Here is a 25,518-nt window from a genome sequence, read left to right as displayed (position 1 = left end):
TAACATCTAAATAGATTTTATTCCTTAAGGAATAGAAGAAGAAAGGAGAATATTTTAAAGGGACACTACACATACTACATTTAACAAATATTTTTGTTAGGCCTCTAAGTTTCAAGGACTTCATTTACTACATAAATATTTCTCTTATAATCAAGAGAAATCTGGATTGCACTCCATGTTGCTTTGATGTATTNCTTTGATATTTGGATTATTGATCAACCATTCTTTCAGCTTAAAGACACCAATAACGTGAACAAAGAGAACTGACTCTCAAACCCAAAATCAAAATTTTCTCACCTGTGGAAATTTAAAGAGTTGAAGCAATGTGGCAATTTGGGCAGATATTATCCATGATGTTCCTGTCAGTGCAGCAGTGAAATTTCTCTTTTTACAATTGTAATTAGGTAAATAATTTNTCAAACCAAGAGCTGTGAGCCAATTAAAAGTATTACTATGAATGTACTTCCCAGTGAATCTGACATTGTAGAAATTGAATCCAAGAGATATGTTAGGTAAAAGATTGGGGTTCCGATTGATCTCCTCAATGGCAAATTGCAGAGCGAGAATATACTGGTAGTTCTTAAAGTTATACCTGTTTAAGTGGCATAAAAACAATAAGATAATGATCAACTTTACCATACACATCAACATATTTAGTACAGTAAATTATATTGTTTAATTTTGAATCTATAAAATATGTAACTTAATTTCTTCACCATGAATAGATGAACTAGATTAGGTAAACAAGTTTGGTTTCGGTAGGCTCCTTTAACATTACTACTCATTATTTATTGATCCTCAAAACATATATTACTTATATTTCATAGATTTATTCTTTATACATTTTGTTTACCAGTCAGGAAACATTTTCCCCCAAATATCACATCAGTTATAATGTAGATCTTTGGCTTTCTGGCATTTTCACATATGAAAACCCACATTTTTACTATCAACCTATCAAGGTTTCAACGACAGTAGCTTAATTATTTAATATTCTGAAATTCATTTCATGTCTTGTGACCATGGAAACTATTTCTCTGATATATATATATATATATATATATATATATATATATATATATATATATATTGGTATTCCAGCATAGATTTACTAATGTCTTAGTGAAACGATGGAAAGTCCACATCTGTATGTGAATAGATGACTTTAAATGGTACAGTACTATGCCTTATGCACTTTAATCATTCTATTTACAATGTTTTTATGTGGGACTGCATGAACGCATGTCTCTTAGAATGTACAGTTGTATGAAGTTCAGAAAGAATAAATTCAAATTACGAGAACCACAGGTATATTCCTAATTGCCTCACTTATAGTATATTTTATTTATTTGTGTATATATATATATATATATATATATATATATATATATATATGTGTGTACATATACATATACATATACATATACATATACATATACATATACATATATATATCAATGCACTTATGCATTTATGCATTTCATTCATTTAATATTTAGTTGCTTCCTTGGTTTTCTCAATAACGCATTGTCTATGACTTGACTGTAAGTTGTTGGGAAAATAACACTGATCCCCACCAGTCTCTTTTTTCTAGACTACTAGTAATAAAGTCTGTAATAACATATTTACCTGCTGTAATTCTTTATGTTCTTCTCACATATACCTAGATCTCTTCACAGGAAACCTGTAGAGATTCCCTTGATTCACTCTCCTATGCTGCATCTGATCACTGGATTACAGGCATGTGCTCATAATCTTTTGGGATGTATGAACTCTGTTCATCACAATTGGTGTATTCTACTCTCTGAAACATCTCTTTATCTGTTTAATCATAAGTTTTGATGAAATTACCCTTTACTCTTAAGGGCTCCAAATACACACCTACAAAAGTATATTACTTAATATATCTGTCAAAGTGGATCACAGAAAAAAATGTGACTAAGATTTTCTTATATAACTTTTTCTCCTCCCCCAGTGCTAAAAATTTAGGTCAAAAATTGTGGAAAGATACTAAGAACCAGAGGTTAAAAATAACCTCATGGAAAAAAAAATGAATTCTCAAGACAAGTAGGAAGGCAATGATCTGTGAATGTTCAAGTGAATCAAAACAAGCAAGGAAAATGGAGGTCAGCACGAAGTCTAAACCCTATCTAAGTGGGAATTCTGAGAGATTTATTGCTGTGAGGAGACATAATGAGCATGGCTATTCTCATAAAGGAAAAAAACATTTCAATGGAGCTAGCTTACAATTTTAGAGTTTTAGTCTATTATTTTCATGTTGGGAACCATGACTGTGTTCCTGCAGAAATGGTCTTTAAAATTCATCTGACAGTTTTAAATACTAACCCCCAGGCATCTAAAATATAACGTGGAGTGCACCGACTAGACTTGTTCTTCTCAGAAGTGTAACTCCACCAACAAAGTGACACACACTCTCTAACAAGTTCCTGCCTACTCCAACAAGGACACATATCCTCATAATGCCACACAGCCTGGTCAAATATCTAAACAGAATAGTCAATGGAGAAATTCTTCTGCAAACCACTACATTCCATTCCTTGACCATGATACTGTTGTAGTCATAAAATAGTCCAAAATGGATTTATTCCACTTTAATTTCCCATAATCTAAAATAGCCTCAAATTTATTTGAAGTCCAATGTTCAAAGTTTCTTCTGAAATTTATGTAACCTTGCAATATAATCCCCTGAAAAATAAAAATAAAAATGTAGATCACATACTTTCAATGTATAATAGAATAAAATACCATATAATTTGAGAAAAAAGAACATAGAAAATAATAGGTGAGCAAACTCCAAACACAGCAATTCCATGTATGATTATAATTTATCTTTACATTTCCAATTCCTTTCATCTCTATTGACTTCATAACACTTCTTTCTCTTGGGCTTTTTCCATTCCCTGTTATCAGTGCCTGTGGGCAGTTAAACTACTGCTCTGTCATCTTCAACATTTAGGCTTCTCCTTTGGAGTTTGACAAAGTGGATCCTCTATGTCTCCTTACACAGACATCCTTGTTATAACACTGGCCTTAACAAATGTTCTTAGTCAAAGAGAAAGATGTCAGAACACCATTTTTCAATCCTTGACTCTTAATGCCAGAACCACATGGCTGAACCTCCTATGTTCCTTGCTAGAGCAATAACATGGCTCCCTGGAAAAATTAAATCTTTACCAGTTCTCTATTCCAGTTATTTCCTTTTACTTTCTAAATTTGTATATCCTGAAACACTACCTGTTGACAAGGTTGGTGGCCTTAAACTCCTTTTTACAAACATGAAGCCTAGATGAGAAGAATTTTGCCCAGAGATTTCAACCCCATTTTTTTTTTTTTTCATTTTCACATTAGGTTTTCCTTTAATATCTGTATGTGTTTGAACAAAGGAATTAGGTCAATGGCAGTTTTTACTACTATTTTCTCCTCAATCTGTACATTGTGAATTATTGTTACTTTTTGTTCATTTCTTTATGTATCTTCATATGTTTAAATATTAATGACAACATTCAATTCAATAAAAGGCTGTATTGAGATTTTCTTTGCAAATGGAATTAATCAATAATACTATACTTCAGCTTCAGGGTCACATTTTGAAAGTCAATATGAAACATCATTCTTTTCCAACATATCTAAAGAAAAACACTAATGCTCATCTCTTCCTTGTCTACTTGAATCAACACTGCAGATATCAAATTACACTCAGCAACATTTTTTTTTTCACATACTTTCTTGGTTGGCTCATTAAGAAGCACATAAAATATTTCATTACTTTCCTTTAAAAAAGTCCCAAAGTCAATCTTCCTCAAAATAAATAAGTAAGGAAGTAAATAAATAAATAAATAACAAAAATCATAAAAAAATCAAAAAACAACAACAACAACAACAACAACAACAAAAAACAACAAAATACCAAAAAGGATAGCCCTTCAAAGTAATAACTCTTTCTCTAATATCAACATTTGTCTTCCTTGGGTTTGGTGGATGTGAAGACCCACAACGACCATAATATGTCTTACGAAGGAAAACTTACACTTTCAGAGATCTTGTCCATTTTATCCTGGTGGGAAGCGTTTCACTGTGCTGGCAGAAATGGTCTTTGACAAGGAGTTGAGAATTACGCATTTTTATGCACAAGCAGCAGAAGAGAAGGCCCTGGACAAAACTGAGCTTCTTAGAGTTCGAAATCACCATTTTATAAGGATACAGTATCTAAAATGCACACACCTACTCCTACAATGCCAGTCAGTATAGGCAAGGCATTCACATACATCAATCTCTGGGGCCATTTTCTACTAACAGCACAAAATATTGTTATTTGATAACTTCTGGAAGCAGAGTCAGGATTCTTCAATACTGTGATTTCTTCTAGACAAATCTTATTTTGGGATGGTTGACCCTCAAAGATACCAAGGGAATACACAGTCATCTTGATTAAGAAATGTATTAAACTGTGTCAGGAGCAGTTTTTCTGAGTGCAGAAATGATTTCATGATGTTGTAAGATTTTTGTATTTTGCCTTCCTAAAAATATCAAAAGTATTCTGTTAATGAATTAAATTTATCCTTAGTTTCATGCCTTGGACCAGAAAGTATAGTAGGAACTTGAACATTTCCAATAGAGAAAAGGCAATTTTTAAATTGAAGCAATAATTGTAATTCTGAAATTTGGGGCTAAAATTGCAAAATAGCTATTTAAAAGTGACACAAAAGTTTTTTAAAAGGGGCTTGTTCTCAGTATTTAAAAGCAAGAACTACTATCATAAGCTCCATTGGTTTTTTAAAGGATTCTTGTGTGAGTAAAATCATTTTAAATTCTTACTAATTGAGGTAACCTGTTTGAGAAGGATTCAGGTATAAATATCTCAGTGGAGGTTATGTCATATACTGCCAAGGGTTGCTTGATGCAGCTGTTGGATAGGTCTCCACTGTCAAATGGATTGGTTGCCTTAGACTGTTGAATTACCCATATTGTTTGAGGGGCCTGAGGTAGGTTCTCACAGTTTCTCTGGTTTGATAAGATTCCTATATTATTAGGGATTACAGTAGCACCAAAAAAGGCAGTGACATTTTCATGAAAGCTAGTGTGGCACTCTTTATGCCAGTGGTACCCTTTCATGCCAGGTGGATATCCAGTTGGATTTCTGTTCAGAGTGGGGCCAGGGGCATTAAAATTTAAGGGCCTCCTGCCTTACTGAGACATTGTTTGCTGTTATGTCCAAGCTTTCTCCTGAATAATTTTGTGAGCCAAGTCTGATTTACTAAATTTTTCTGTCCTTATTAATAAGATTTTGTATGGTGTTCTGGACTCCTGAGTTTGTTCTAATAAATATAACTTGAAAATGTGAAGTAGAAATCTCAGCAAATGTTTTAAATATATTTCCAGACTTTTAAATAGTCTTTAAAAGAAATTGTAAAGTGGGTGTAGTATTTTCAAAGGACATGTGTTTTAAAACAATATCTTTTGCTTCAGAGCCTCTATCACTTGAGCCTGAGTCGTCCTCAATATATTTTTTGTTTTTTTAATTATATTATCAAGCCTTTGGAAATTTGATATCTCTACTGTGTAAATATCTCTATGCTTCTGAATTTGCAGCTGTAATTTTTACTAGAACTTCCTTTGTCACTTTTTTTTGTGAGTTGTTTCTTCAAAATATTCCCCCATTCTCATAAACATTTCATATTAATATAATTTCTTCTTTTTTCTTTTTCAGCCAATTATATATATATATATATATATATATATATATATATATATATATATATGTTGTTCTTCAGTTAGGCAGGCTATGGCTATTTTAAACTAGTCATGGGGAGTCATAAACAATTTTAATGTAAATTGTTCCATAAGAAATCCTTATCCTGTTTGTTACTCTCCATACACTCTGGGAAAGAGCTTAACAATTTACCATCTTGTGGAGCTTGGAGTACACCAGCAACAGATCCTGTAGACCTCTTTGGCTGCTTTTTATATTTTAAAGGGAGTCTTATGGAATGACTTATATTTAAATGCTTCTGTATAGGCCACTTATGTTTTTTATATTTTGATAGTTTCATTTCTGAATCACATTCCTCTTCAGAGGTTGATTTTCCTTTTTTGATTTATCACTAGCCTCCCCTGAGATACTTTTCTCAGACTTTTATGTCAAGGAATAAACATTGTTCTTAGATCATGATGGAGACAGTAGTCATCAATTCTCCTCACAAGAAGGTGAATGTAATGACGCCTGAGCACATATGGCTTTTTTGTCAACTGTCAGTTCCTTCCTAACCACAGTCTAAATAACAAATGCTGTAAGGGGCACACCTAGTCCTCCATTCTCTGTAATTCAGTTGTTAATATCTTACTCTGTTTTCTCCAATACATTCATATCTAAAGTTTCCTTCCTGGAAAACAAGGACTGACCATTTTTACAAACTGAGGAACGTCAGTCAGGAGGCTGGTGCTAACTTTAATGCTTTTTCTTTAAGAGTATTCTTAATAATATCGGCAAAGAACTTTGTTGTTCCATCCTGAGAGATTCATGAAATCCTCACAACACAGATCTGATGGCTTCTTATCTAAGGATGATCCTGAAAAATCCCAATAGAACTGCTTGGAGAACTGTCTGGTGACAGAGGACAATTAAGTCGAGAGTTGATGACTCCTGGCCTTCTGTGGGCACTGATGCTACTCAACTAACACAACCAGGTTCTGATGGGACCTACTATGGGCTTGTGCTGATGGCAGCAATCAATTTCAAATCAGTGCTTATGGCTCATGGTGTAAAGCAGGTGCTGATGGTACCCAATATCAGTCTCTGCTTAAGGCATTAGACAATATCAACTCCTATTTCTCACCCTCCATAACCATACACTCCATGATCAAGGGGTTTTCAAGGTCTAGTGGAGAGTCTTCTCTGTGTTGTCATACCTTCTTGAAAATTCCTGTTCCAAGGAGCCAATTTAAATTATGGAACCTCACGACCTAGAGAGTGTGGAGACAGGGTACAGAGTAGGACTCTAGTGTGGCTTTAAAGTCTGTGGGTTTCTTGACATTCTAGCTTTGTAACTATGCTGAAATACTGATGATAACTTCTTAAATGTCCTAGAAAAGTTCTTGCTCTTTCTGAGGATAAAAGGTTGCAGGTTTAGGAGAATGACATCTGTAGTCTGGCCACAAAGGGTTAAGTAATGAGGCCTTTGATCTATCTCAGCAGGAACTGCACAGCTCTAAATTTTAGTCTGCTAGGTGGATGTCTCAGGAAGCAAAAGGGACACTTTGAAAAGTGATTTTAGAGTTTATTTCTACATTGTAAAACATTTCTGATGAAAGGTATCTAAAAAAATAGGGAAAGTCATAAAGATGCTAAGCAGGCAGGTGAAAAAAATTATTCCTTCTCCTCTTTGTTTAAGAAGTGTTCTGTCAAACAACAAAATCATCAACAACAACAACAATAATAACAAAACAAAACAAAACAAAAAAACTCCTCAGTCCTCTAACTCTTCTCTTGGTCCACAGCAGTTAGACATCTTTCGAAGTACATGATCACATGATAAAATGTCCATCACAAGTTCTCACATAAAATCAAATAATAAATTGAAACAGAAGCTTATGCCAGAGAATGTTTACATGCATATTCATTAGGAATATTTATCTGCCTAAACATTCACATCTAAAGTTTCCTTCCTGGAAAACAATTACTAACCATTTGTAGAAACTGAAGAAAGTCAGTTAACTGGCTAATTCTAAAAGTAATGTAGATTTTCTTTAAGAGTATGCTTAATAGCAGTTATAAAAAACTCTCAGTAGAATCATCTGTCATGCCTCCACAGGTTTATTGAAAATTAAAAAAAAAAAAAACTAAGTTATTAGTGAAATTTTGTATAGATAACTTCAGTCAATATTTTATCTTCTGTCCTAGAACCTATACTGAAACATAGTTCCCTTTTTGTGACCTTTGCTTAACTGTTTTACAAACTCTTGGAAGACTATTGGAGCTTCATCATAGATATAATTTAAGGCAAAGTCATTTCAGGAAGATCACCTGCTAGTTATTAGCTTGTCCTGTGATATCTCCAGACAAAACTTAAATTTGGGGATGAGAGATATGGAGAAATAGGGTAGGTACTGGAGTATTTGGATCTTTGGAGAATATGATTTATGTACTGAATTTCTAATAAGTGTAAATATATTATCATTACTAAGATTTTCAAGGAATAATTTTATGGTGAGGAAGAGGACTTGCTCAGTAAATAAGAGTGTCATTTTTCCAGAGAATCCACGTTTGATTCCCAGAAATAATATAAGGCAGCTCACAAACATCCAAATCTTAAGAATCTAAAACAAGGAGTAGATTCAATCAGTATAAAAATGAAAGGATCACGTATTCACACATGAACAAAAACACAAACATACATAAAAAGAAATAGAAAAGTAGTCATAATAAAATCAATATGATAGCAAGCAATAGTGGTACAGAAACAGAAAAAGCGAGATCAAAAACCTGGCATGCTGGGTATAGGAAAATTGCTTATACTACATACTTGAGTATATCTATGAAATTAACTAAAAACCTATTTTCTTAATGCATGCATGTGTTTTGAAATTACTTAATTTTTATTTGAATGTTTAATAAATTATTTGATATAAAAACCTAAAATGATAAAAATTAACAAATATATATTTTAAAGAAAAGCAGACAGATAAAATGTAAATGAAATACGATATTCTTGAGGAAAAATTTTGATAATTAGGATGGTTAATTTGAGAAATAAGATCAATGACGTTTTCTCATATATAAACATTATATATTCAAATAAATACATATAAAAATTTAAAGATACATATCATTTTTGAGAACTCTGTATATGCAAGGAATTAGTAACAATCTATACAAATTGAGTAGATTCGCTCAATAACTACAGTCACAGAACAGTAATCAGGATTAACTTTAATAAAATAGACTTGATCACTCTCATTTGCATAACTAATTTTTAAAGTACATGCTTTATCATAAATATATTTTCAAAATAAAATGATTTTTATCATTTATAATCTTGAAATTATAACATGATTGCTTAAGTTCACCCTTTCATTCTCTCTAGGCAAAATCTTATGCACTATATTTTTCATTTTAATTTCATGGAGTGTTCTTCCATTAATGGCCCAAGAGGACTTGAACTTACTAGTCATGCATTCACACACATGCAAACGCCCACTCACAGGTATACCCACATAAACTCAAACATACACACAAGCATACATGTATCCTCTCACACACAGAAACATACAGAAGCATCCCTTTGAGTGCACAAACACACACACACACACACACACACACACACACACGCACATGCACAATTTTAGGTAACTAATGAATGCTGTGAAATAGGTTATCCAATGTTTAATATTTTTCCACAGGAAAGTTTATAATTTTTCCCATGAAAGAATTTATGTAAAATCACTCTACATCTGACTTACTAGATACAGAATAAGAATGTTTTTGATGGATGCACGCATCCACTTCTAGAAGATGAATGGTAAAATAAACCTTACAGTGCTGACAAAAAACCTCCACCAGTCCTTACCACAGTGAGAACTCACCAAACAAACTTATGCTGCAAGCCTGCAATATATACTATGAGCCGCTTTTGTTTGCATTTTTAAATTTGATTGACGATAACGCTGCAGATTAGGTCTTCCTTAGACTACACACAGAGAAAAAGAGAGCTCAAAAGACATAACTGCCAAGGACAAGTACAAATGCCATGAATGAAGGCAAGAGGTTTCAACAAGGTAGGCACCAAAAAGAACTTTTGTAGTTAATTCAAATAAAAAGAAGACCATGAAGGAATTGTGTTTGCATTAAAAATCAGTCAATGTTTTTCACTGAAAAACTGCATTTCTTAAAATTAAAGAAAGAGTGATATCAATTATAAAGCCATTTCAGAATCAGAATATAGTTAGGAATGGAGCCATATTTACTGCTCATATACATGAGAAAAGACAGGGTAAAAAGAATCCAGAATGACATTGCCTACATTAGAAATTTTCGAGAAAATTGACTTGCCTTTTAATATGAAAGTTGCACACAATGGTGCACAGCCCCAGTAAAATAATAAACTCTATTAAAAACAATGTCGCCTAGAATACAATTCTTATGCTATGTCAATTTTATCAAACTATGAAGAGTAAAACCAGACTAGTTGCTCACATATCCAGAAGTACAGCCTTTACAGTGAAGTGCTTTCTGCTGCACAAATTATGAGAAACCCATAAACATATACATTGATACCTGAACTGCTGAGAGTCATGGGCAGAGAAAAGTGGATTCATAAGTAGCATTAATTGTGAAAAAATAGAAAAGGGCCTACACAACAACTAAAGTTGCCCCAACAACTAATCATATGAGAAAATAGTATGATTTCTTTTAAGTCAACATATGATTCAATAAAAATTTAGAAATACCATTAAATAATGTATTCAAATAAAAAATTTTATATACCCATATTTGATATTTTTAAGTGATTCAAAATTAATGTGTCCAACAAAAAAATTATTGAGTTTTAATTCATATCTAAATATTTTCCCCTCCACACTCTTTAATAGCTTAATACTTCAAAATATTTTACGAAGCACAGAGTATTTTCTCAGAGCATAATTCATCTTTACACTTTATTTGATGTTTTTAATTGTTATTTTGACAAATTCCCTTTCAGAGATTTTAAAGTCTTTCCTGTATTTCTTTTGGTCTTTTTTCTGCTTCTCAATTTCTAACATATTTCTTCTTGTGTTCACAGAGATAGCTAAGAAATATTGTTCTATTTCCATGCCACACTACCTATTCCAAACATACATAAGAATTTATTCTTGGGAAAGGAATTCTATTTTGGATAAAAACAGCTTATTTACTCTATTAAGAAACATACAAATATGTTTTTGTCCACATCAGCAATACCTGTCTGACACTATCCATTAACCTGGATTATTTCAATAAATCTAAGAAATAGCACCAAGATTAAACTGTTAGAGTCACAAAGTCTTGGTAGACACAAATGCTAAAATGAGAGTAAATGTTGCAAACTGATGGAGTAAACAGGTAAATGCAGGTAAGCTGTCTGAGAATAAAATTTAAATTGTCAAACAAACACTTTAAAAAAAAAACATGAGATAGATGAAATTTCTATGTAGCATAGAAGTATTCACTTGTAAATGTGATGTTGTTAACTCTGGAGTCAGCTGCATGTAACACACATATCCTCTTCACTCAAGTTTTACAACATTCACACAGAAATTATAGGATTTAGTGACATCATCTGATATCACAGGTGCAATCAGTACTTCCAAAATGCTAAGAACAAGAAGGACAGACTGAGAATGTATCATTCTTCCTTGAAATCAAAACAATAAAAACCCTTTAGTCATTGTGGCATAAAAGCAACAACAAATAAGAGATTATGGTTAACAATCAAAGAAGAAACTAAAGTGAAAACTATTGAAATTTCCATTTCCTTTCCCCCTGAGTGAGGATAATAATCTGAAAGGAAAAGAAAACTGATGAAAATATTTTTAAATTCTAAGAGTGAATTTGTCAAAATAAAATATAAAAGATTAGTAAATTTTTATGACTATACCATTTAAGATATAAGAATTCTGAACTCAAAAAATAAATAATTGAACTTACTGTATGTAATTGTCCAAATAGTAATATGGGATAGTTGAATGTGGCTTTTTCTTCCTAGAGTGGAATGTGTGAAGTGGGAAAAATGCACCAATCACAACATCTCCTTCATGGTGAAATTCTTCAGAGATTTTGTAATAACAACTACTGATATTATAGGTAAAAGCAGAGACAAATTTGTTTATTTGCAAGAACCAAAACATAAAAATCCAAGAGAACATCCTATTACTACTATACGGGTCTGCTTGATGCAGAACAAATAGTGTCCAGTACATATATGCTTGGCTCATGTTTTTGTGACAATGCATGTTTTGTATTTGTTGATGACTCAGTCTATCATACTAATTATTCTGAGGGATTTAAATGACTTTGGAAATTTTGAAACTATTTTATCACATGGGCTCTGCTGCTGAGGCCTTCTATTCAAGTGCAAAACAAGTTTGGAATTATTTTTTTTAACATTCTTCACTAGCCAAAGGCACTATGATTTCAGCACAGACTACAAACAGAAAGAGTTCAGGGTTGATCTTCTCTTGGGATGAATTGGCTAACCATATGAATGAAGAAACCTTTAATATGAAAAACAATTTAGGCTGTTCCCCACAGGTTACCTCATAGGAGGCCAACTAACTGAAAAGTGAAAAGGCTAAAAAGGTATAACCACTCAAAATTAATATATTGCAAAGCATTTGGTGGCAACTAAAAAGTGTTAATTATAGAAAACAACTTCCAAGATATTTGGTACAATATGCATTGGTGTATGTTATCCCAGCATTTTCTGCTTTTAGTCCAAGAAAGAGAATTTACCTCTAATATGGTTGAATTTTACACACTAATTAAACTTATGAGAATTGTCAGGGTAAGAATTACTATTACAATGTCTATTTCATTTTTATTTACAGCTTTTAGTAAATTACTACTATCTTATGTATTCCAAAGTTCTGTAAAGGAAATATGTAAAATGAGCAGAATTAAAACTGGATTTCAAGTTGATACTTAGAAGACAACCTAAGGAAATGTTAGTTTTTAGGTCTGTGAGCATGATAATATGATCAGAACTTCACTGATTAATATTTACTCTGGATTTAGNAATCTCTATCATGTATCTACTTTTCAAACCCATCAAATACCTGTGAGGGCAAAATTTCGCCTGAGTAAGAAGGATGTTTAGACCAAGTAGCTTCTGTTTTAAATAAAAAGANAGAGACATAATGACTCCTGGGACAGTCACCCAATGTTTATCTGTGTCAGTGGAGACATCCATTCTGGCAGCCATGCCTAGAAGTTCTGACTATGAACCAGAAATTTTTAGGAATCTCTTACCTTTTCTAGTAAATATGGGGTAATTGCCTATTCGGTATTTTTCTTGTCCACAGGTTAGACTGTACACTTTCTTCAGTCAACGTAAAGGGTACTTTATGGCCTCATGGCCAGTTTTCACACATTTGTAGCAAACTCAAGGAGAAAATTGGCTTTTGCCCATAATTTTCATTGGAGCAGATAAAGAATGTTGCCTTACTTGATTTGTCTATCACAAAAAGTTCTTTCATTAAAATATCTTAAATGCCACATTATCAAGGTCTCTGAGTGTTTGAGAACTACCTATCTGTACAAAATCTGTCAAAATAGAAAAAGAACTATGCTTTTTGCTTGTTAGTTATTTTAAGCATAGGCTACAATGTAGGTACAACAGATAATGTTAGGCTTATCTACATATTTATGTGCATCAATTCTGAGCATGGCCACAGTGTTTGTTCTTAATGCACTAAAGAATTTGATCATTTGTAAGATGAGTGACTTCCAGCAGGAATTTCTTAATTATTACTAACAGTTTATAACAATAGCTTTTTAAGGATTTTAAATTCAAGCTCTTTTATTATCAATTTAAACATGTAATCATGGACACAATCTATAAGGAAACAGGCCACTTAAATGAACATGAAAACAGGCACAATAAAGAAACCAAAATAGATGAACTTGGTGGTTCATATCTTTAATTCTGGCACTTGGGAGGCAGAGGCAGGCTGATTTCTGGGTTTGAGGCCGGCCTGGTCTACAGAATGAGTTCCAGGAAAGCCAGGGCTACACAGAGAAACCCTGTCTTGAGAAGAAAAAGAAAGAAAGAAAGAAAGAAAGAAAGAAAGAAAGAAAGAAAGAAAGAAAGAAAGAAAGAAAGAAAGAAAGAAAGAAAGACAAACCAGAATAGTCACTCCATGGGTTAATTGAAAAAGGGTAATCCTAATTTTCCAAAACTCTCTTCCAGGAAATCATTCAGAAATTCTTGTATCCAGCATTGACTTTGACATGGCAATAGGTACTAGTCCTATATTATGGACACAAGTTTCTCTTCACAGAGATAAGGAGAATTACTCTCATTTTAGCAAGAAGCCACCTTCTTAAACCTTCTGATGGACTGGGCTTCCTGTTTAAATCACTGACTTTGGGAAAAGATTTTCTTAGGAACCAAAATACCTATGTTTTTACTTGTGTAAAATATTCAACAGCTTTTTGATGATGAGTTCTCAAAGATATAAGTAGTTAAACATACATATTAAATTAATTATTTTTAATATAATTAGATCTTTATGATAACATTTTAATCATCTTCCCAATTCATTACTAACCTAAGAAATTTCGTATATATCACCTATATATTTTAAAAGGAGAAACAATATTCTACCTTTCTTTTCCTTTGCCCCACATAATTACCCCTAATTTCACACCCTAACAAAAGACAGAAGAGAAAGGAGAGAGGCGAGAGAGACACACACAAAGAGATCCATGAATATTTTTCTTTCATCCTGGACCATCTAAAAACTGCAACCAACCTTGCTATATGACCAAAATCTGGCAACAGCAACCATCCTCTAAACCTCTCACAGTAATGAAAGAATTGTTCTCTAGAGAAAGCTTCCTCTTAGGTGTCAACAACATGATTGGAGACACTAAGAAGATAGGGATATTGGCCAAATCTTAGGAGAGATGCCTCTTTCAATCAGTGCACAAACCTTTTGGGAACATCTGTAAACAGAAAACAACAAGCCTACCTGATACAGGCATAGAGTCTGGAATACCTATGGCTAGTGTCTTTGAAACTCTCTTGGATCCAGATTTTGAGGAAGCACCTCTACCAGGCAGAACTCTGGAAGAGATGTTGGTCTTACCATCTTAGAGGAGAATCTTGTCAGGATGATATTAACTTTCTTGTTGTCTGGTGCTTTTATTCTGAAAACCAATACTGTTTTAAAATTACCATTGTTGGACTTCTTTTGTATTTATACATTTATGTAAAGTGTGGTATGTGCAAAGCAACTAATGTTGGCTCTGCTGTATGCATGAGCATGTGAATGGCATCTGTCCATCTTTTTAATCCATTTTGGACTGCATAAAGAAACTGTAATAGTGAGTCATATCCCCAAATATACCTTATGATTGGAAGACATGTAACGGTAAATCAAGAAAACCAGGATACCAAAAAATTTTATTAGCTACTGTATAGATCATTATGTTTTCTCCTCCTATCCCAATGATATTTGCGGGTGTTCTAGAAAAAATAAAAAACAGCATTATGACCTGTATAGTTAATATAAATACCATAACCAGGATGAAGTTTTAAGCATTCAAAGGTTTTTAACCTCCTTTTCTTTTGAGCTATTCCCGTGTAATGGGTTCAACTTTCAGATCTTCATCTGCTTTGCTGTTTTCTTTGTCTTCCCCTTTGTACTTTTCATGGTAGGATTCAAGACTCTCTCACTGACATTAAAAAGGTTGTAGGTTAATAAATCATTACTAAATTCATTTCTAGGTGATCTCATATCCTGTTTACATTTATTATTATCTCACTCAAAGTACAATTAGACTTTTCTACAATAGTTTGCTCTGTAGGATTGTACAGAATCATCATAATATGATTTATGTTATAGTATGTAAAAATTATTTAGTTTTACCACATAAATAAACCAGAGAACTGTCTGGTTTAATATGTAAAGTTATTCTCATTATAACCATTACTAACTCTTGAGGATTTAATTCAAAGATGAGCCAAAACTAATTAATATCTTTCAGTAATTTTCTAATATAATTAACAATTTATAATTAATCTTGTCTAATCTGTAGTTTATGTTATTAAATTTTCTGAAGACATATCTTACATGCTAAGTACTTGTCTTTTCCTAGGAAAAAAATTGCAATCTGGAGAAAGACAAAATTCTTTTACTTCAATTAGTAATCTTAAATGTATCATGATTACAATTATTCTATAGTATATCATCCATTGCATGATAAGATATAGATCTGGAAAACTTTTTACTATTATTCCCAATTTCTTCCTTTAAAATTATTATGAAAAGAATGGCTAAAGGCTTAAAAAAATTCTTATGCTAAAACTTTTCATGGAAATCATTTCATTTCGTGGGCACAGTTAAGAGTATTTTTATTAGTCCTGTTCTCTTAAGGGTATGGTTTTTAAAAAAAGCAATCTTTTAACTTAATCCCTAAATAAACCGTGATTTAGACACCAAAAGAGTTAAGGATAAATCATATTGCATAGAACAAATAGAATGAATTTATTTATAACATCTAATTTAATTAACATTCATCATTTTATGATTTTTAAAATGTTAAATACAGGAGACTTCTAACCACAGGGGGACTCACCTATATGTCCTGCTCTTCTTGGCACAGCTCTTCTAGGGCCGATAACTTTTTCTTAGTCAATGGTCATTTTTCTATATGACCATATTTGTTAGTTAACCATTTTAATGTTATGGGTCAATGTCCCACTTCAAACATTTGGAGAGTCAAAATATGCCATATCCTTCTGATCGACTGTGTTTAATTGTTTTTGATAACAATTTTTAATCTCTATTAGGAACATTCCCGATTTTGTGACTTCTATATGAATCTGAAGAAACATTAGTCTGCTTTTCCCACTGTTATAATTGATTCCTTCCACCTAATTCCAAGGGTATATCTGCCAGATATAACTTCCATCTCAATACCTGAACTTCTGGACCAATACATTTAATATATTTTAATCTTTGTTTTATGTTAAAGAATATCCCAATTCCCACCAAAAATGTAGACACTTTTTGAGGTGGACAATTCCCTGAGTCATGTAAAATTATTGTTTCATCAGTACTGGTGTTTACTAGGCCCTCAATCCCAATTCCATATATTTGTAATTTTAATTTTTGTCCCAGATCCCATTTTAAAATTTAAAGATCTTATAATTTGCCGAAATACATTTTTCCCGATACCTTGAAAATCTTGTTTCACTCATTAGAATTGTTCTGCTCCTTTTAAATGTGTTACTTTCAATTAAATTTGGTGCACATCACTCTGTCATAGCAGGCATTAATTTTTCAAGTTGCTCTCTAGAATAGTCTCCCCATGACTGACAGAATAAATAGCTCATTTCATTTTTGTGGGGTTCAGAACAAGCCTCACAGTCTGTTCGGTAATTGTAAGACATGGATTTCCTCATATTTCTCTGATGAACTCCATTCATAAGCTCTGTGTGCCTTTTCCCCATCTCCTACAAATTCCAGGAAACACTGTCTTTGAATTAGAGTTAATATTATCCTTAGGTGTTATAGAAAAATAAAACATAGAAACATCTATACAAAGATATTGTTGGACAGGAAATGAAAAACAATTTTCTAAGTTATACAATGTAGATAGTTAAGAGTTTCACTGCTACTAATGAACATCATGACCATAGTCATTTAAAGGAGAATACTTAATCGGGGCAGACAGTGTTCAGAGGTTGACTCAGTTATTGTCAAGTGGGAACACGGCAGTATACAGGAATGCCTGATGCAGAAAAATCTGAGAGTTCTACCATTTAATCTGAAGGCGTCTAGGAAAGTGCTCATTTCTCAGCAGCTAGGATGAGGTTCTTAAAGCCCCCCCGCAATGACACACCTAATACAACAAGGTCATACATATACCAACAAGATAATACCTCCTATTAGTATCACTCCTCTGGGCAAAAATATTGAAACCACAAGAAATGATAATATGATTCACATGAAACTATAAGTTATATCATCTATGTATGATATAGTTTCACTAAAAATTAATATTATTTTAGTAAGTCATTTCTCTATGAGTTAACTGGAGTGTTTTTATCTATAAATAATTCAAGACCTGGGTTTCTCAGCAAGATATCACTGTTTTATTTGTGATAATCCCTAACAGTTTTAAGATACATTTTGAAGTAGCCAAGTTGGATTGTAATAGCCTAGTAAAATTATTTTTTATTTGCCCTGGTATTCACTAGTCCTTCAATATCTTAAACCTAATTTTATGTTTGACATAGGTCCCTTATCATTTATACCAGTTAGCCACAATACATGTTTTCTGGTACCTTTAAAGTCTCATTTTCTATCCACTGCAGTGGGATACACATCTATTACTAACATTTATCACGGCACAATAACATATAAATTGTGAGTTTCAAGATTGCACACAGTAGCATACAGGGAAGATGACAAATTGAAGCTTTAGTTTCATTATTTCATCCTATGACATTTACCCTATACATACTTTCTTATGGAAGTTTACAGTTGGTTATGGAAATAGAGGGAGATGTGCAGATACACTGGGACTTTCTGAGGCAAGACAAATCATTACAAAACATCTAAATCGAGAAAAGAAGGAAGGCGTATTATACACTAATCAAAGTCAACTGATTTGGCTACAGAGTCATTGAAAACAAACTGAGGTAGGACTATAGATGATGAGTAACAGAGGAAGGAAGACAGTATACACTGGAGATTCTAAGGCAAAGAGAAGGATACTGTGGTAGGACAGTGATCTCTGTGTCCTCTTGACTGTTGCTGTATTTAAGGACCTGCCTCCTTAACCTATTTGTCATGACATACTACAACCTGCAATCCTAAACCCAATAAGCACATTTTCTCCCTTCTTCTGCTAGAATCTTTTCTTTCATGGCAACAAATAGACACTACCCTATCAAGCTAATCAGAGATCATAGTGTTAAGATCTGACATTTTTTTGCTCACCCCCCACCCAAATGTCAAAGACTGCATATCAACCATCAACACTAACTTATTCTGTTTCCCTCATAGTAGACAATTGTACATATATAGTGTGTGTGTGTGTGTGTGTGTGTGTGTATGTGTGTGTGTGTGTGTGTGTGTATGCGTGTGCGTGTGTGTGTTCCTTACTGTAGAAATGATAAGGCAATTAGGTGGAGGCAGTTCTGTACATCTCTGGGATTTGTGTAACTATATTTTGTGCTTAAGCTCACAAGTAAATGATTTTAATGCATTAGCCACCATGCTCTCCTCAAATTTCTGTCTTTTTGAAAAAAGTTCATATTTATTTCATGTGAGTAAATGCTTTAAAGATGAATGTATGTGTGTACTATGGACATTCAGTACTAGTACCGGTGAAAAACTAAAGGCTTCAAATCTTTTAGAAGTTTCTTATTAAATGAAGCAAATTGGAGTACAGAACTGAATTGAGAATTTTTCAACTGAGGAATCTCAACTGGCTGAGAAACACTTGAAATGTTCAAATTCCTTAATCATTTGGGGAATACAAATCAAAGCGGACCAAAGGTACCACCACATGCAAGTCAGAGTGACTAAGATCAAAAATGCAGGTCACAGTTGATGTTGTTAAGGATGTGGAGACTTAAGAGTTCTCCTGCTCCATTGCTTTTGGAAATACAAGCTAATAAAACCATTTTGGAAAAGAGTCTGACAGTTTCTAAAAAAATTGGAATTAGTTCTACCTGAAGATCTAGCTATATCACTCCTGGGCATATATCTAAATGATGCTCCATCATATAAAAATGTCATATGGCCCACTATGTTCATAATACCCTTATTTATAATAACCAGAAGTTTGAAATAACTCAGACGCCCCTCAATAGAAGAATGGATATAGGAAATGTAGTACATATAAGTAATTGGAGTACTACACAGTCATTAAAAACAATGACTTATGAAATTTGCACACAAATGGATGGAACTAGAGAAAAGTTACAAATATTGTATGTACTCACTAATAAGTGGATACTAACCCAAACACTCACAATGTCTACGATACAACCTATGGACCATATGGAGTGTTGAAAGTAGAGCAGTGGGTAGATGCTTCAGTCTTGTACTGAGGGGAGAATAGGGCAAATATAGAAGGTGGAAGGAAATGGGGACAAGGATGGTGATTGGAGGGGCAGGAAATAAGGGTGGCAATATCAGATTCTGGAGAAGTGAGAGAGGTACTGAAAGTCAGAAAATTGGACTAAAATTAGGAGCAGGGAGGATGAAGAACTAGGGACAACTCTGGAGGGTCACAAACACTGTAGAATCTGGAGGCTCCTAGGACCCAATGGGTTTGACTTTAACCATAATGCAAAAGGAAGTGGAAGATAGAACCTGGAGAGACTGCCTCCAGTAGATAGACATGGCCCTGGTCAAGGGATGAAGGCACCCACCCATCTAAAAAATTTTAAACCAAGAAATGTTCCTGTCCAAAGAAGAACAGGGACAAAAAATGGAACAGAGACTGAAGGTGGAGCCAACCAGGGACTGCCCCACCTGGGGATTCATCATGTCTGCAGACACCAAACCCAAAACTATTACCATGGTCAAGAGGTATTTCTTGACAGGAACCTGGTATGGTGGAGGGGTTAACTTTGAAGTGGGATATCATTTGATGTAAACAAATTGAATGACTATTTTTTTAAAAAGTGAAATATGTGTTTTTATCACTGTAATTGAAGCAAGTACTCTAACTGAGCCATCTTGTTGACCATTCCTGTCATTTTTAGACAACATTTGGTAACTTCAAAAAATTGGGTAGTTTTTATGAGAATTTTCAAACAAATTCAGTTTGTCATTGTACTGGTTAGTTTTGTGTCAACTTGACACAGCTGGAGTTATCACAGAGAAAGGAGCTTTAGTGGGGAAATGCCACCATGAGATCCAGCTGTGGGGCATTTTCTCAATTAGTGATCAAGGGGGAGAGGCCCCTTGTGGGTGGGACCATCTCTGTGCTGGTAGTCTTGGATTCTATAAGAAAGCAGGCTGAGCAAGCCAGGGGAAGCAAGCCAGTAAAGAACATCCCTCCATGGCTTCTGCATCAGCTCCTGCTTTCTGACCTGCTTGAGTTCCAGTCCTGCATCCTTTGGTGATCAACAGCAGTATTGAAATGTAAGCCGAATAAACCCTTTCCTCCCCAACTTGCTTCTTGGTCATGATGTTGTACAGGAATAGAAACCCTGACTAAGACAGTCATTTACATCTTTCTATTCTGTGTTCTTTTGGTTATTAAATGGTCCTTCACTGATTTTTTGTTTGTTTGTTTAAAAATTGTGTTATTTGGTTTGTTGTTGTCTAGTTTCTTGATTTTATTATATAATTTGGAAATCCTCACACTGACAGATATGTAACTGTTGTGGGAAATATGTTTTTAAAAATGACAGTATCCCACACTATGACCAGAAGGAGCAGTCCACATGGCACCAGTAGGGTATTCTCATCTAGGCAGACTCTGGAACCTGGAGCTCTCAAATTCTCTCCACATTGCTTGCTAAGTTCCAGCTAGTGGGTTCCTACCATGCCAGCCCCAAACTGTAAAACCTCCAAGGCCTTTGTGGTGCAAATCTGGAAAACCCTCACTTTGACACTGTACCTTTCTCTCTGGAATGCCCCTTGAAGGAAAATACCAAACAACCTTAGCCAGAAGCTGGAAAGAACCCAGATGTCCCTCAACAGAAGAATGGATACAGGAAATGTGGTACATTTACACAATGGATACTACTCAGCTAAAAAATACAATTAATTTATGAAATTCTTAGGCAAATATACGGAACTAGAAAATACCATCCTGAGTAAGGTAACCCAATCACAAATCACTGTTATATAGACATTAGCACAGATGCTCAGATTACTCAATATATTATTCACAGATCACATGAAACTCAAAAAGAAGGATGACCAAAAAAAAAAAAAATTGGATATTTTGGTCCTCCTTAGAAGGGGAAACAAAATACCCAATGGGAGGAATAACAGAGACAAGTTGTGGAGTATAAACAAAAGGAAAAGCCATCCAGAGATTTCCCCACCTGGGGATCCATCGCATATAAATTTATCAAACCCAGCGTCTAGTATGTTTTTCAATAAGTAACTTGTGGAAAGGTTCCTAATATAGCTGTCTCCTGAGAGGCTTTACCACTGTCTGAAAAATCCAGAGGTGGATTCTCTCAGCCAACCTTTGGACTGAACAGAGGGTCCCCAAAGGAGGAACTAGAGAAAGAATCCAAGGAGCTGAAAGTGTTTGCAGACCCATTGGAGGAACAATAATATGAACCAAATAGTAACTCCAGAGTTTCCAGGGACTAAACCAACAACCAAAGAGAGACACATGGCTCTAGCCACAGAAGTAGGAGAGGATGCCCTTTTGTCAATCAATAGGAATAGAGGCCCTTGTGAAACTTAAGTCTCTATGCCCCAGTGGAGGGGAATGCCAGGGCCAGAAAGCAGGTATGGTTGAGTTGATGAGAGTAAGTAGTGGGGATGTGATAGCAGGAATTTGGATCACAAAACAAGAAAGGGGATAACATTTGAAATGTGAATAAAGAAAATATCTAATAAAAAATAAATTCATAAAAACAAAACAAGCAGAAAAACCAAAAACCAAGAACCAAATAATGGATAATTACCAAGATAGAGGTAAGAAGTATTATATTACTGAGAAGTATGGGGCTGTGTAACTGGATCATATATATTTTGTGTGCTAGTTGGGTATTTGTTTTGATATATGCTATATATTTTGTACTTTGGTCTTTTTGTTCAACATGTTGTTGTTTTGAATATTGCAGAAATTTTGAGATCTTTGAATATTGAGAGGATAGCAACCATTAGTCACAAAGCTTTGATAGTTTTTCATATTTTGCTTATAGAAAACTTACATGCTCCCCTATTCTCTATAATGGGAGGAGTTGACAATATTCTCTTTAGCCTGATCCTTCTTTGCTGTTTCTCTGCCTTGATAGACTGAATTCTATGTAAAGCAATTAAACAAAAGAGCACTACCCCCTTAAGTGGTTCATATCAGTTCCTTTCTCATGACCAATAGAAAAATAAGGAACAAACATATAGAATGATTATTTAGTTACTAGACAACTCATATAACTGTGAACTAGAATATACATGGAGGGGCCCATGGTTCCAGCAGAATATGTAGCAGAGGATGTCATTGTCAGTCATCAATGGAAGGAAAGGTCCCTGGTCCTGGGAAGGCTCAAATCCCCAATTTAGGGGAAAGCCAGGGCTGGGAGTAGGGTGTGGGTGGGCATGCAGGTGAGCACACTGATAGAGGGAGAAGGAGAATTGGATAGGGGTTGCTGGAGGGTAAACCTGGTAAGGAGATAACATTTGAAATTTAAATAAATAAAATATTCAATAAAAATGAAAGAAAATATAGGAGTATCTTTTGATATAATTTAACATTCTGTATTATTCAAGTATGAAGGTAAAAGTGTAAGTATTACCATAAAGTATCTTAAGAGGTAAAAAAAAAACCTTAATATTGACCATAATACATATGTATAAGTTTTTATTGTTTCATACTAAGTTTGAGCCTCAAGTTTAAACAATATTTTGTTGGAAAAATTAGTTCATATGTCCCCAGGATCTTTGATGTATACTTATGTATACATATTTGGAGAGGTGAAAAGACCTAGGAAGAGGTAGATGATGGATGATGATAGACAGACAAACAGACAGAGTCAAATGAGAGACAGAGATAAGTAGCTTAGTAGAACCTATTCAAAGTTTCTGACAGGCAATAATTTTAGGGAGAGCCCACACTTCAGTTGTTCAGGACACACATGGAGACCAAGCTGTACATCTGCTACACGTGTACAAGGAGGCCAAGGTCAAACCTTTGAATATTCTTTGGTTGGTGCTTCAGGCTCTGAGATCCTAAAGGGTATATGTTAATTGACTCCTTTTGTCTTTCTGTTGATGTCTGTATTGGTCTGAGTAAGCTGCTGTTTGAAGCCTCTCACAGGACTGCCATGCTAAAATCCTACCTGTAAGAATAATAGAATTAATTGTGTGAGTGATATGTACTTGCTGATGGAATGGGTCTCAAGTAGTCTGGATATTGTTTGGCCATTCCTCCGAGCTCTGTTCCATTCACTGTCCCTGTATTTCTTGTAGACAGGATAAATTTGGGATTGAAAGTTAGGTGAGTTTGTTGTTATCCCTATCATGCTATCTTGTTTACTGTCAGGCTCTATGAAGTAGATACTTCAAGGTCTATTGCCCTAATGTTGTCAATTGCATTTAAGGACACCCCCATTGATTCTTGGATGCCTCTTACTTCCCAGGACTCTGTCTCTTCTGGGAGAGTCCTTCTACTTCCTCGTTTCCAGCAGTTTTAGATTCAATTTCATAATGTCAATCTCTTTTGGAAACAACAACAACAAAATAAAAAAATTGAACAACATATAAACAAAATCATCATGAAAAAAATAACTTTGTTTGGAATGAACATTGCTGACTTCAGGCAGCTCTATAGAGCAATAGTGATAAAAATACAGGGTATTGATACAGAAAACAGACACAGTGATCAATGAATTTGTATCAAGGACCCAGAAATAGATGGCCACACAGTGGACACTTTATTTTGATGAAGAAATCAAAAACATATAGCAAAAAAAAAAAAATAGAGTATCCTCAAAAAATGGTACGGATCTAACTGGAAGTCTACATGTAGAAGAATGAAAATAGATACATGTTTTTCACCCTCTGCAAAACTCAGGTTCATGTGGATCAATTATCTTAATAAAAATCAGATACAACAAATCTCTTAGAGGAGAAAGGGAGAAAAAGCTTTGAATTCATTAGTATGGTAGACAATTTACTGAAGAGAATACAAATGGCTCAGTCTTTAAGATAACTTAAAGTGAGAAGTGGGATTTCATGAAATTGCAGAATTTCTGTAAGGCAGAGGACACTGTCCATAGGACAAAACATAAGAATACAGACTGTGAAGGGACCTTCACCCACACTAGATCAGTCAGCAGGCTAATATCCAAAATCTATGAAGAAATCAAAATTTAAACACGACAATCTAAATAGCCCAAATTAAAAATAATCACATACAGAGCTCAACAGAATTATCAAGAGAGGTATCTCAAGGGCCAAGAAGCAGTTAAAGAAATGATCAAAGTCTTCAGTCACCAGAGAAAGGCAAATCAAAATAAAATCTTAAAACAAGGGAAGAGGAGCCACTAGATTCAAGTACACAGACAAAATATCTTTAGTTCTCAGTTTCTCAACAGTGCTCCATGAGTAACCAAGCCAAAATCCACGATGATATAGTATTCTAAACATGTGCAAATGAAGTAGTAGCATAGACTCAAATGACTGGCCCATAGGAGCATTAATGAACAATAATCTTTATTGCCACCTATATTCATTTAATATTTTAGAATAATGTGTTTTCTTTATGGTATATTAAATAATATTCTAATATGATTGTTTATGTCTTTCTGCTCATTACTAAGTTGTCTTTTGTAGTTCTTTTTGCATTTTCTCTTGAGTTGGCCACATTGACAGGAGATTATATATATATATATATATATATATATATATATATATATATATATATATATGTTTCATATCATGGGTAGACAGTCATAGTGATGATATTTTATATAATTTCACAGGTAATTGCTTCCTGTCAAGAGATACAATCTCTTAACCAATGTCCTGTTTCCCTGGCTCTTAAAACTTCCTGCATCCTAAAACTCTGAGCCTTTGTTTGTTTTAATGTTACAAATAGATGAGTTT

At 34.0% G+C, this 25,518-nt stretch overlaps 1 protein-coding gene across 1 annotated transcript in view; it reads right to left on the bottom strand.

The window, feature by feature from the left end:
- Window positions 1–11,898, bottom strand: part of LOC110315001 (vomeronasal type-2 receptor 116-like) — a 26,347-nt gene extending 14,449 nt beyond the window's left edge. The window contains exons 1-3 of the mRNA XM_021189172.1: window positions 11,681–11,898; window positions 298–592; window positions 171–231 (exon numbers count right to left, since the gene is read on the bottom strand). Coding sequence (XP_021044831.1) covers window positions 171–231; window positions 298–592; window positions 11,681–11,898 — 574 coding nt within the window. The remainder of the gene's footprint in view (window positions 1–170; window positions 232–297; window positions 593–11,680) is intronic.
- Between the last annotated feature and the right edge of the window lie 13,620 nt (window positions 11,899–25,518).

Source organism: Mus pahari, unplaced genomic scaffold, assembly GCF_900095145.1.
Source record: "Mus pahari unplaced genomic scaffold, PAHARI_EIJ_v1.1 scaffold_5176_1, whole genome shotgun sequence".
Lineage (NCBI taxonomy): Eukaryota > Metazoa > Chordata > Mammalia > Rodentia > Muridae > Mus > Mus pahari.
This window is presented reverse-complemented; position numbering and strand designations above follow the sequence as displayed.